The 12447-nt window shown below is 35.3% G+C and overlaps 1 protein-coding gene across 4 annotated transcripts in view; it reads left to right on the forward strand.

Annotated features, from left to right (window-relative positions):
• The window catches only part of LOC127853235 (harmonin-like), a 54784-nt gene that overhangs the window by 36757 nt on the left and 5580 nt on the right, over window positions 1–12447 (forward strand). For 2 of the 4 annotated variants that reach the window (XM_052387563.1, XM_052387564.1), the window contains exons 14-18: window positions 1112–1282; window positions 3216–3385; window positions 6589–6612; window positions 7713–7790; window positions 8549–8602. In XM_052387563.1, coding sequence (XP_052243523.1) covers window positions 1112–1282; window positions 3216–3385; window positions 6589–6612; window positions 7713–7790; window positions 8549–8602 — 497 coding nt within the window. The remainder of the gene's footprint in view (window positions 1–1111; window positions 1283–3215; window positions 3386–6588; window positions 6613–7712; window positions 7791–8548; window positions 8603–12447) is intronic. The other 2 variants (XM_052387565.1, XM_052387566.1) reach the window with 2 other exon arrangements.

Genomic DNA, 12447 nt, shown 5'->3' on the forward strand with positions numbered 1-12447 from the left:
AAGTTAAACCCCCCCCTCCCCCATAGGCAGAGGGATATTTGTTTTGGCGTCGTCTGTCTATCCGTCCGTCCGTCCATCCGGCACTTTTGTGTCTGGAGCCATATCTTGGAAGTGCTTTGGCGGATTTCAATGAAACTTGGTATGAGTATATATATGGATAAGAGGATGATGCACGCCAAATGGCATTGTTCACCATCTGTTAATAATGGAGTTATGTCTCTTTGTATGTTGAAAAAAATGCTCTCTTTTGTGTCCGGAGCCATATCTTGGAAGTGCTTTGGCAGATTTCATTGAAACTTGGTATGAGTATTTATATGGATAAGAGGATGATGCACGCCAAATGGCATTGTACACCATCTATTAATAACGGAGTTTTGGCCCTTTGTATGTTGGAAAAATGCTTTTTAATATAAGCTTAGAGCTTTATCTCCATTAACTCATGAGCCAGAGCCATGAAACTTGCCATAGTTGTTCTCAATCATCTGGGGTTGATTCACATTCAACACCTATAATCCTAGGAGCTAAGGTCAAGGTCACACATTGAGGTCAAAGGTCACAAATTTGATGAATTATTTATTATTTAGTCATTCCTTTTCTATGCATCAAGGGATTCTGTAATAACTGTCCATAAGTGTTTGGTAAGGATTCTACCATACCAAATAGTTTCTCAAATTGTCCTGATGTGATTGTTCTCAATTATCAGGCACAACCCTTCACTTAAACATTTTTTTAAAGTTCTACACCCATCCATAAACAAAATTTACTTGGCAGGGGATATCAATTCAACGAATTTGCTTGTTGACACCTGTGGGCACAATGGATTTCTACCTAAATGTCAAGGTTATACTTGGAGATCACAAAAGAGCATTTAATAGTGGATTATAGTATTTCATTGTACAAATTAGGACTTGTTTTAAATGCTTTATGTATGTGACAAAGCATTATACTTGGATAAAAATCTCCTTTATTGTTGATGTGTAGTAAATGTCACTTGTAGTAGGCCTGCATTGTAATTGTTTTTAATTATATTTCTTCAGAAATATTGCTTTGAGTTGTCAGTCATGCGGGGATATTTTCACTGCATGTACATATATTTTGTTGCTCTATTCAGATGAAGATGCGGTAAAGGAGCAGTTTCGAGAACAGGAAAGAAGAAGGCAAATCCAGGAGGAGGAGCGGAGGATAGAAGAGCAGATCCGTGAAGAGGAAATGAGGAGGGAGGAAGAGCAGCAAGCAGAACAGCGGGCTAAGCAACAGAAGGCAGAGCAGCAAAGACTGCAGGGTAAGATCAGAGCTGTAGACAACTCGAAGTCTGACTCTTCTGACCTCTTTATTTGGAAATTTTACCAAATTATAGGAAGTTGTAATTGTGCAATTTTTGTCCTTTGGAACCAGCAAAATATTGAAAGTTATTGACCCAATTCTAGTTTTTCCCTTAATATTAGATGTTTCCCTATATTAAATTTTCTGTTGACATTTATACAAATAATTAAAATGGTAATTAATTTGGGTATTAGCAAAATAAATAAAAAGATTTTAGATTGTTAAAAGTAGGCGTAATCATGCGCATCGGCTTGTTTCCTCATTTGTGAGAATATTTAAGTGTTACTGAATGACATCTGACTTACATATGGGTCAGCAAATATGAACAGCTGACTTACATATGGGTCAGCAAATATGAACAGGCATTTATGAGTCTAAGTGGTCATTATTCCATGAGGGCAGACAATATAAACAAGAAATCATGATTCTCTACCAAAATGATTATAAATATGGATTAAATATGTATGTCCAGCCAAGCTGAACAATATGTTATGATGATACTTTTTCTTAAAAATATTTTTTTTTTATTTTAATAAAAGCCATCTGCTGGTTTTTAGCAGAGTTTACAACACAGAATATATTTTTTATCAAATGGAATGTTTTAATCTGAATAAGCATTTAGAATTTTAATAAGAATTTTTGTTTATCATAATCTATTGATTACATGTATTGACAAGTGTGATTGAGGAACTCTAAATATAGCAGTTAAAATTGTCAAGTGTTTGTGCGTGACATGAGTGTGCATCTGCAATTGTCCCTCGAAACAAGGTTTTTACACACATTGCAAAGTCCTTGAAAACAGGTTTTATCTTGAATCAGAAATAACCTGAAAAATGATACAAACTCCATTGATTTGTTAATAGGAACCTTGAAAAAAATTGCATTCCTATTGTTAAAATGGTCAAGAAAAAGTGGTCAGACATGCTTGGCAAGGTGTGCTGTGTGTATTGATATTTTATGAATGGGCAAAGTGTACTAATGTGGCTAGTTTTTATGCTCCCCCAAATTTTTTGGGGGGAGCATATAGTCGCCGCTTCATCTGTCCGTCCGTGTGTCCGTCCGTGAACAATTTTTGTCCGGGCTATTTCTCAGCAATTAATGACCGGAATTCAATTAAACTTTATGGGAAGCTTCACTACCAAGAGGAGATCAGCATATTATCAGCGGGTTCTGGTCGGATGATTTTTCACAGAGTTATGGCCCTTTGAAATTTTCCATTGTACATATAGTGCAATTCTTGTCCAGGCTATTTCTCAGCAACTAATGACCGGAATTCAATGAAACTTTATGGGAAGCTTCACTACCAAGAGGAGATGTGCATATTATCAGCCAGTTCTCGTCTGATGGTTTTTCACAGAGTTATGGCCCTTTGAAATTTTCCATTGTACATATAGTGCAATTCTTGTCCGGGCTATTTCTCAGCAACTTATTACGTGAATTCAATGAAACTTTATGGGAAGCTTCACTACCAACAGGAGATGTGCGTATTATCAGCCGGTTATGGTCGGATGATTTTTCACAGAGTTATGTCCCTTTGAAATTTTCTATAAGGAGATGAGGAGATGCGCATGTTATTTGTGAATTCTGGTTAGATGATTTATTTAGAGAGTAATGGCTCTTTGAAATTTTTAAGTTGCTAAACCATCATCGTTTTATTTTGTCCAAAGTTATGCCCCTCAAGACGTTTCCTTTTATCTGAATATATAGTGCAATATTGTGACAAAAAAAAACTTTGGGGAGCATCACCCGTCTCCGACGGTTCCTTGTTCTTGAATGCTTTGAGCTTTTATGAGTACATACATATTACTTCGAGTTAATTGGTTAGAGAACAGGAATGGTATTCATAAAAGAAGTTGTTTTTTTTTAACATGGCAGTGTGTTAATATATACAGAGCAGGCCAGATTACAAGAAGAAGCAAGGAGTAAAAGAGAAGAAGAGGAGCGTTTGAGAAGAGAAGAAGAGAGGAAGAGGAGAGAGCAGGAACAAAAGGAGGAAACAGAGCGGATATTAGCTGAGGAGGAAGAGAGGAAAAACCAAGAAAGGCTTGCAATGAAGCAACAGGTAACAGTGAGAACAGATATACATTGTATAGTAACCATATTGTAAACCAGGCTTTCAAGAATTCATGAATCCTGGTTAAACGTTGTTTTATTGCAGTTTTTGTAGGACATCTTTAGTTTTCATTGACAAGTCATAATGAAACTTGAGATATATCAACTTGCAAGGAGACCTAGCTTCAGATTGTATTAGGGGGATGTCAATTCACTTTCTCTAAAAAGATACAAACAGTTCCTGTTAAAAAACTAACTGATGGAAATTTTGTTTTGAAAGGAAGCCGCCATGTATTAAGCATAACGAGCCTCATATTATTTGATGTACATTATTATCATTATTATAACTTACATTGATATTAAAGTAATATGTTACATAAATTACAAATGTGTTTAAGGTAATTTTTATAAGTTATTGGACACCCTCTTTTTTAGCAAAAATAATTATTTTTCGTGACTCTAAATTTTTAGGACGTACAGGTTTTCGTCCATAATTAATGTCTCTTAATTTTCGGACAGTATATTTTACCACGCTTTTCTACCGATTTTGGTCCTGTTTTCGCTTATCTTATGACACTTCGATCATGGATCATGGATTTTTACAATGGGATTATGGTCATAAAACCTTGCAGATTTATGCCTGAGGGCAACAGACCATTAAATTCACGTAATTGGGTAAATAACCATGTAAACAGGTAGAAAGTGATGGATTTGCCCAACAGCATTTGGAACAGTGTCGTCCAATTAAGGAAGCAGAATGTTTTCTGTTTTTATGTTGCTCTTTATCATTTCTGGCAAGAGTTAGCAAAGCTGTGAATTTGTTTTTATTATTTTAAGCAGAAAAAGAATAGTTAATCACAAGAAAATTATTGTACATTGATTTATTGCATTTAGTTCAATACAATTATAATTTTCGGACACCTTAATTTTTGTCTCACCTGTAAGTTTTGAATATTTTTCACGTCTAAATTTTTGGATACAAACAAAAATATTTATTTTTTAGTGTCTGAAAACATAGAGTAATTGCAGTATATAATATCAACTAACATTTACAGTACATGTAAATAGAGTACACTGTGAGTTACTGCTCATATATAACAACAAATTTGAGTAAACGTTAATGTACTTGTACACGTTCTCTTCAAGACCTTGAAGACTGATTTTATTCCTCATTATAGAAATCAAACATCTATTCTTGCTTGTAATTAGAAATCAAACATCTATTCTTGCTTGTAATTAGAAATCAAACATCTATTCTTGCTTGTAATATATATACTTAAGGTCATGTGAACAATTAGATTTCTGATTTGATATAACATTAATACAACAAATGTTATATACTTTGTGTTTATGACTTGTTTTGCAGAATTGATTTGTCACCTTCAGGTACTTTGAGCAATACTAACTTTTCAATTGTTTTCATGTGTGTTTTCAAGTGGGTTTCTCACAAAACTGATTCAACATGTCATTGCCCAGGTAACCAAGGAATCACCATGGACAACTGTCTGTCTGTCCGTCCATCTGTCTGTCTGTCCACATGTGTAACATCATATAATGATTTTTAACCAAGTTTGGTCAAACCATGCCCCTGGAGTGAGAAATGGCCCCTACTTGTTTTCCTGTATACATAACATCGACAAAACACTCCTGTGAAACTACAAGGCCCAGAGGTTAGTTTGTTGGCATATAATGTAATGTGGGTTTTACCAAGTTTGTTCAAATTATGCCCCACTGGGTAACTTGTTTTCTTATGTAAATCTAGTGGAAACATCTAAAATATTCTATGAAACCAGAAGGCCCAGGGCCTTGGTAGTTGCGTGTAACAAGTAACTTAGTTTGGTGGTCCTTTACAAAGGAAGTTTGTTAAAATCTCCCCCTTGGGGTGAAAGCTTGCTCAGCCCTATAGGTCACTTGTTTTCCTTTTATATATATAGTGAAAAAATCTGCTGAATCTACTGAAACCACAAGGCCAACAGGTTAGACATTTTGCATGTCTTATTGTATTATGGTTTACCAAGTTACCATGCCCCTGGTATAAATTTATATAATTTGCCACATCCTAGGGGTGTATATATATATAAATACAATTGCATATTACAATGGACCACCATGTGCCATCGGGTTTATTTTTATGTCCCCCACTATAGTAGTGGGGGACATATTGTTTTTGCCCTGTCTGTCTGTTGGTCTGTTGGTCAGTTGGTCTGTCTGTCTGTTTGTGCCAACTTTAACTATTTTGCAATAACTTTTGCTATATTGAAGATAGCAACTTCATATTTGGCATGCATATGTATCTTATGAAGCTGCACATTTTGAGTGGTGAAAGGTCAAGGTCATCCTTCAAGGTCAGAGGTCAAATATATGTGGCCAAAATCGCTCATTTTATGAATACTTTTGCAATATTGAAGATAGCAACTTGATATTTGGCATGCATGTGTATCTCATGGAGCTGCACATTTTGAGTGGTGAAAGGTCAAGGTCATCCTTCAAGGACAGAGGTCAAATATATGTGGCCCAAATCGCTTATTTTATAAATACTTTTGCAATATTGAAGATAGCAACTTGATATTTGGCATGCATGTGCATCTCATGGAGCTGCACATTTTGAGTGGTGAAAGGTCAAGGTCATCCTTCAAGGTCAGAGGTCAAATATATGTGGCCCAAATCGCTTATTTTATGAATTCTTTTGCAATATTGAAGATAGCAACTTGATATTTGGCATGCATGTGTATCTCATGGAGCTGGTCAAGGTCATCCTTCACAAGGTCAAGGTCATCCTTTAATGTCAAACATCATATAGGGGGACATTGTGTTTCACAAACGCATCTTGTTGTCACTTGTAACAAATTCTAGTTTTCTAGTCTTGCACTATAGTTATAGCATAGTTCAAAATGCATTTTCCTTTTTTTGAGAATCAACAAAATACTGTATATCTGATACATTGGTGGTAATAAGAAGCTACATACCATAAGTTACAATACCTGTAGAATGTTGAAACTAACAATTATACTATTAGACTAACACTGGCTGATGCTTGTTTCTTCATTCTTTGAAACTTACCTATTGTAATTGGGAATATGAACACGCGTCTTGCTTGAAATATAAATTTATTCAAAATATTTTCAGAATAAATTCAATGACATATTGAAATGTGGTTTAATGAATTATAGTTAATATTCTTACGAGTTCAAAACACTTCTTATTATTGGTAAGTTCCAGAGAATGCAGCAGCAAAGGGTAAGCTTGCAGTCAACAAGTTTAAATATTTAACGTCACCATACCCTTCCTGAACACAGAGTGATTTTACTTAATAACCAATCTTATCTTATGATCCTATAATAATAAATCCCCCAAAAAAGTTATTTACTGGATTATATAGTGTATTACATTAACACCGGCTTCAAATACTTTATTATTGTTGTGCAATATAACCAGTCCTTTACAACAAGTTGTGATTATTGTAACTTGTAAAACCCAAAGCAAATAATACTTGAATGAAAATGTAAAAATTACATATGCTACCCTTACTCAAACCTGTATTTGTCCTTTAAAGGGGCCTTTTCACAGATTGTGGCATGTTCTGAAGTTATTCATTAAATACTTTGATAAATGTAAACATTTGATCGTAAAAGCTGCAGTAAAAAATAAAGAATAAAATTAAAAAAAAGGAAAAAAACTTTGCCTGGAGCAGGTTTATAACCAGTGACCCCTGGAGTCCTGCCGAGGTCCTGAAGTAAAAACGCTTTTACCCTCTCGGCCATTCTGCCGAGTATACATAGGTAATGTATTTAATACCTTTTAAAAGCAATCTTCGTAGTGTCACAAAATTTAACGACAACAACAGAACTCTCCAAATTATTCTATTGTTTCGCGTTGCAACGCTTTATAATTTTTAGGTTTAAAAATTGTCAAAAGATGCATATAATGGCTATATTAGACTATGGTAAATGTTCAGTAATACTGTTTCCTCACAAATATCATAACTAAAAAGAAAATTTGCAAATCTGAAACAACTTTTTTAAATTTTGTCAATTTACCAAAACGTGAAAAGATCCCTTTAAATACATTTATGGATGCACATACAATATGGCACAAGTTTATTGCTTTTGTTAAAGATTATTCTTAAGAAAGAACTCATAATTACTCTGCAGGTCTCTGTCATTTGTCAAAATGGTTTGTGCAAATTTCAATAATTGTACATTTGTGACAGGATGTTTCTTGTTTCATTACAAATCACTTCCTGACAGTCAATTTAACATCCATCCCATATATTGCATAAGTATTTGTATACAAAGACATTTATGACTTACTGCTATTCTTCCCCATGTCCACTTCAGTCGGCAGTGCTTGCAGGCAGGGGTGGACCTACCAACTCCATGAAGCCCACCCTGATGGGGGCAGCCACAGGATCAAAGGTAATGTGTGGCATGGGGTCACATTTTGAATGGTAAATAATTGTGATTGCATCTTGATCTTTTTATGTTTATATTTTTTTGCACACTTGCAGAAGGAAAGTTTCGAACTTCAATTCAAGAAAGTACAAAAAGGTTAATAATAATAATCTAGCAAAGGAAAATATTAAGTGTAATAAGACATGATTTGTGTACACTTAACTATTTCAGTGCAGACAACAAATTTCCCAGCATGCAAAGGGTTAACCTCAGTATAGAAAAAGTCTTAAAGTTCGGTTATTCTACTCCCAGATTTTTTTCCAGAAAATCTAAAAAAAAAAATTTTTGGTCATCTATTTTTTGAAAAAAAAAAAAATGAGCTATTGTCATCACCTTCAGAAGCGTCTGCGTCGGTGTCCGGTTAAGTTTTGTGTTTAGGTCCACTTTTCTCATAAAATATCAAAGCTATTGCATTCAAACATGGCACACTTACTAACAGTCATGAGGGGACAAAGTTAGATAACTAGCTATTGCTTTCATACTTACAACACTTACTATCATAAGGGGACTGTGCAGGAAAAGTGATGTAACTCTGACTGGCATTTTGACAGAATTATGGCCCCTCTTATACTTAGAAAATTGAAAATTTGGTTAATTTTTGTGTTTAGGTCCACTTTATTCCTAAAGTATCACAGCTATTGTTTGATTTTGTAATAAATATTTTCTTGTTGCAAAAAAACCTGAAGAAATACTTTTGACAATGTGTTTGGATCTTCTTTTAGAGTTCTTTTGGAAAGTTGACAAAGAAGATGGTTAAGGAAGTTGCCATAACAAAGGTGAGGGGTTATGAGGCAGTAAATGAATTTCCTTAAATATATTTGAACAGTTAATCACTGAGTTTATTTGTTTGTTTGATGTAGTTTGGCTCTGTATAAAGCCATTAGTAAAACGTAGATTGACCTTTTAAACTGTCCAAACCTTTTAAGTTTTGTTTACAATGTGCAGGGGACAAAAGTATTGCTAAACTGCACTCGTCCTGCAGGACGAGTGCATTAACATTTTCACTCGTCCTGCAAACACATGCACTCGTCCTTCAAATATGTGTGAAACAAAGATTGCAAAGGGCTGATATGACTAATAAAGTTTCCTATATCACTGCTAAAATGCTGCTTACTAAGTTAATCCTGCCAGCTGATCACAAAAGAAATGGTTTAAAACCATACGTTGCGGTTAACTTAATCTTTAAAAATCAATACATACAGTGAATGCAGTAGTATGGTTCCCATGTCAACATGGGCGCGCAAAGTTTACACCAAAAACCCAATATTTACTCGGGACACAGTCTCGCATAACAACGTGCACCTGCTGTATGAAATTTACAATAACAATTTCCGGTTGCTTTGCGTTCTACTTTCGGAAAAGATATGCTTTAAGAATATGATTTTATTTAATGAAAAAAAGTCTTGCTGGTCAGAGAATACATGTACATATTTTAACATCAGCTTTTTTCACTCGTCCTGCAGGACGAGTTACAGGACGAGAGCTTTAGGGAAATTCCTTTCAAGATTTCACTCGTCAATACGAGCGGACGAGTGAAATTTTTGTCCCCTGATGTAGTTTTGTTTATTGCTGACATATAAATGGATATGGTGTCTAACTAGAAAGCAGGAGGTCAAAGTACAATCCACACAGAACCTTTTTAGATCACCCCGTTAGACATTAAGTACTGGTCTTACCCAGTTAATGGACTTGAAAGTGTCTCAAAAGGCCAAGGGCTTTCAATGCATTTGAGCTGAAATAAATAAGTTAAAACTAAACTAAATCCTTTTGTTTTTAGCTCACCTGAGCACAAGGTGCTCAGGGTGACCTCTTGTGATCGTTTTTTGTAAGTTGTCAGCAGTACATGGTACGCCATGCGTCATCAACATTTGTCTTGTTCACACTAGAGGCTCCATTGTTTGTCTGATCTTCATAAAACTTGGTCAGATTATTAGGTCCAATGATATCTTGGTCGATTCTGAAAATGGTTTGGGTTGGTTTAAAAATATGGCCTCCATGTGGCAGGGCATTTTTCGTTATTAGCTCATCTATTTTTTGGCGTCAGTGTCGGCGTCCGGTTAAGTTTTCATTTAGGTCAACTTTTCTCATAAAGTATCAATGCTATTGCATTCAAACTTTGGACACTAACTTACTATCATGAGGGGACTGGGCAGGCAAAGTTAGATAACTCTGGCTTGCATTTTTACAGAATTATGTGCCCTTTTTATGCTTAGAAAATTGAAAATTTTGGTTAAGTTTTGTTTTAAGGTCCATTTTGTTCCTTAAGTATCAAAGCTATTGCTTTCATACTTGCAACACTTACTAACTATCATAAGGGGACTTTGCAGGCAAAGTTATGTAACTCTGACTGGCATTTTGACAGAATTATGTGCCCTATTTATACTTAGAAAATTAAAATTTGGCATTTAGACGGAATTATGGGCCCTTTATACTTGAAAATTTGGTTAAGTTTTGTGTTTTGGTCCACTTTACCCCTAAAGTATCATCGATATTGCATACATACTTGGAACACTCGCAAACTTTCATAAGGGGACAGTAAAGGACAAGTTGCATAACTCTGGTTGTCATTTTTACAGAATTATGGCCCTTTTTTGACTTAGTAACTTTGAATATATGGTCACATTTTGTGTTTAGATCCACTTTAATTCTTAAGTATCAAGGCTATTGCTTTTAAACTTCAAATACTTTCATGCTATCATGAGGGTACTGTACCTGGCAAGTTTGATTGGCATACAGCAGCTGAACAGTTGTCAGTGTGTCAGTCAGTCTGTCCGAAAAAAAATTTAACATTGGCCATAACTTTTTCACTTTTGAAGATAGCAGCTTGATATTTGGCATGCATGTGTATCTCATGGAGCTGCACATTTTAAGTGGTGAAAGGTCAAGGTCATCCTTCAAGATCAAATATCAAATTTATGGTGTCTGTCCGTCCGAAAACTTTAACATTGGCCATAACTTTTTCAATATTGAAGATAGAAACTTGATATTTGGCATGCATGTGTATCTCATGGAGCTGTACATTTTGAGTGGTGAAAGGTGAAGGTGAAGGTTAAGGTCATCCTTCAAGGTCAAATGTCAAATATATGGTGTCTGTCCGTCCGAAAACTTTAACATTGGCCATCACTTCTTTAATATTGAAGATAGCAACTTGATATTTGGCATGCATGTGTATCTCATGAAGCATCACATTTTGAGTGGTGGAAGTTCAAGGTCAAGGTCATATTTCAAGGTCAAAAATAAAATAAAATTCAAAGCGGCATTCACATGAAGCTGCACATTTTGAGTGGTGGAAGTTCAAGGTCAAGGTCATCCTTCAAGGTCAAGGTCATCCTTCAAGGTCAAAGATCAAAAAAAAATCAAAGCGGCGTTCTCATGAAGCTGCACATTTTGAGTGGTGGAAGTTCAAGGTCATTCTTCAAGGTCAATGTCATCCTTCAAGGTCAAAGTTCAAATAAAAAAAATAAAAGCGCCGTTATCATGAAGCTGCACATTTTCAGTGGTGGAAGTTCAAGGTCAAGGTCATCCTTCAAGGTCAAAGGTAAAAAAAAATATATAAAAATTCAAAGCGGCGTTATCATGAAGCTGCACATTTTGAGTGGTGGTAGTACAAGGTCAAGGTCATCCTTCAAGGTAAAAAAAATAAAAAAAATTCTAAGTGGCGTTCTCATGAAGCTGCACATTTTGAGTGGTGGAAGTTCAAGGTCATCCTTCAAGGTCAAGGTCATCCTTCAAGGTCAAAGGTCAAACAAAAATTAAATAATTTCAAAGCGGCGTTATCATGAAGCTGCACATTTTGAGTGGTGGAAGTTCAAAGTCATCCTTCAAGGTCAAGGTCATCCTTCAAGGTCAAAAGTTAAAAAAATAAATATTTAAAAGCGGCGTTCTCATAAAGCTGCACATTTTGAGTGGTGGAAGTTCAGGGTCAAGGTCACCCTTTTAGGTCAAAGGTAAAAAAAATGAAAATAAATCAAAGCGGCGCAATAGGAGGCATTGTGTTTCTGACAAAAACATCTCTTGATTTTTTCAATCATGGTTAAAAAACACAAATATTTTTTTTTTTATTTTATTTTTGAAATACTGTCCAACCATCCGCCCCCCCCCCCCAATTTTTTTATTATTTTTTTGCATTTTTTTTTGCATTTTTGGATGATAATGTAATAAATGACCACACTCCCACACTATACACCCCTCTCCACTCCACCCCTCCCTCCTTTGTGATTGAAATTGAGATAGGTCCCTACACCTTTAAAAAGAAAAATAGATGAGCAGTCTGCACCCGCAAGGGGGTGCTTTTGTATGGCTATAGTAGAACATTGTTATCACTCTAAAAGTCACATTTATTGCCAATCTTCATGAAACTTGATCAGAACATTTGTTCGAATGATATATTGGATCATTTTTAAAAAGGTTCCAGTCTGTTGAAAAACATGTCCACCAGGGGGGGGGGGATTTTTGCTTATATGGCTATATTGCTATAGTTAAAAAAATAATAATAATCTAAAAGTCACATTTATAGTCCAATCTTCATGAAACTAGGTCAAAACATTTGTGCTGATGATATCTTGGATGAGTTCGAAAATAGTTCCTGTCTGTTGAAAAACATAGCTCCCAAAAGCGGGGC

The sequence above is a fragment of the Dreissena polymorpha genome, chromosome 12 (assembly GCF_020536995.1).
Source record: "Dreissena polymorpha isolate Duluth1 chromosome 12, UMN_Dpol_1.0, whole genome shotgun sequence".
NCBI lineage: Eukaryota > Metazoa > Mollusca > Bivalvia > Myida > Dreissenidae > Dreissena > Dreissena polymorpha.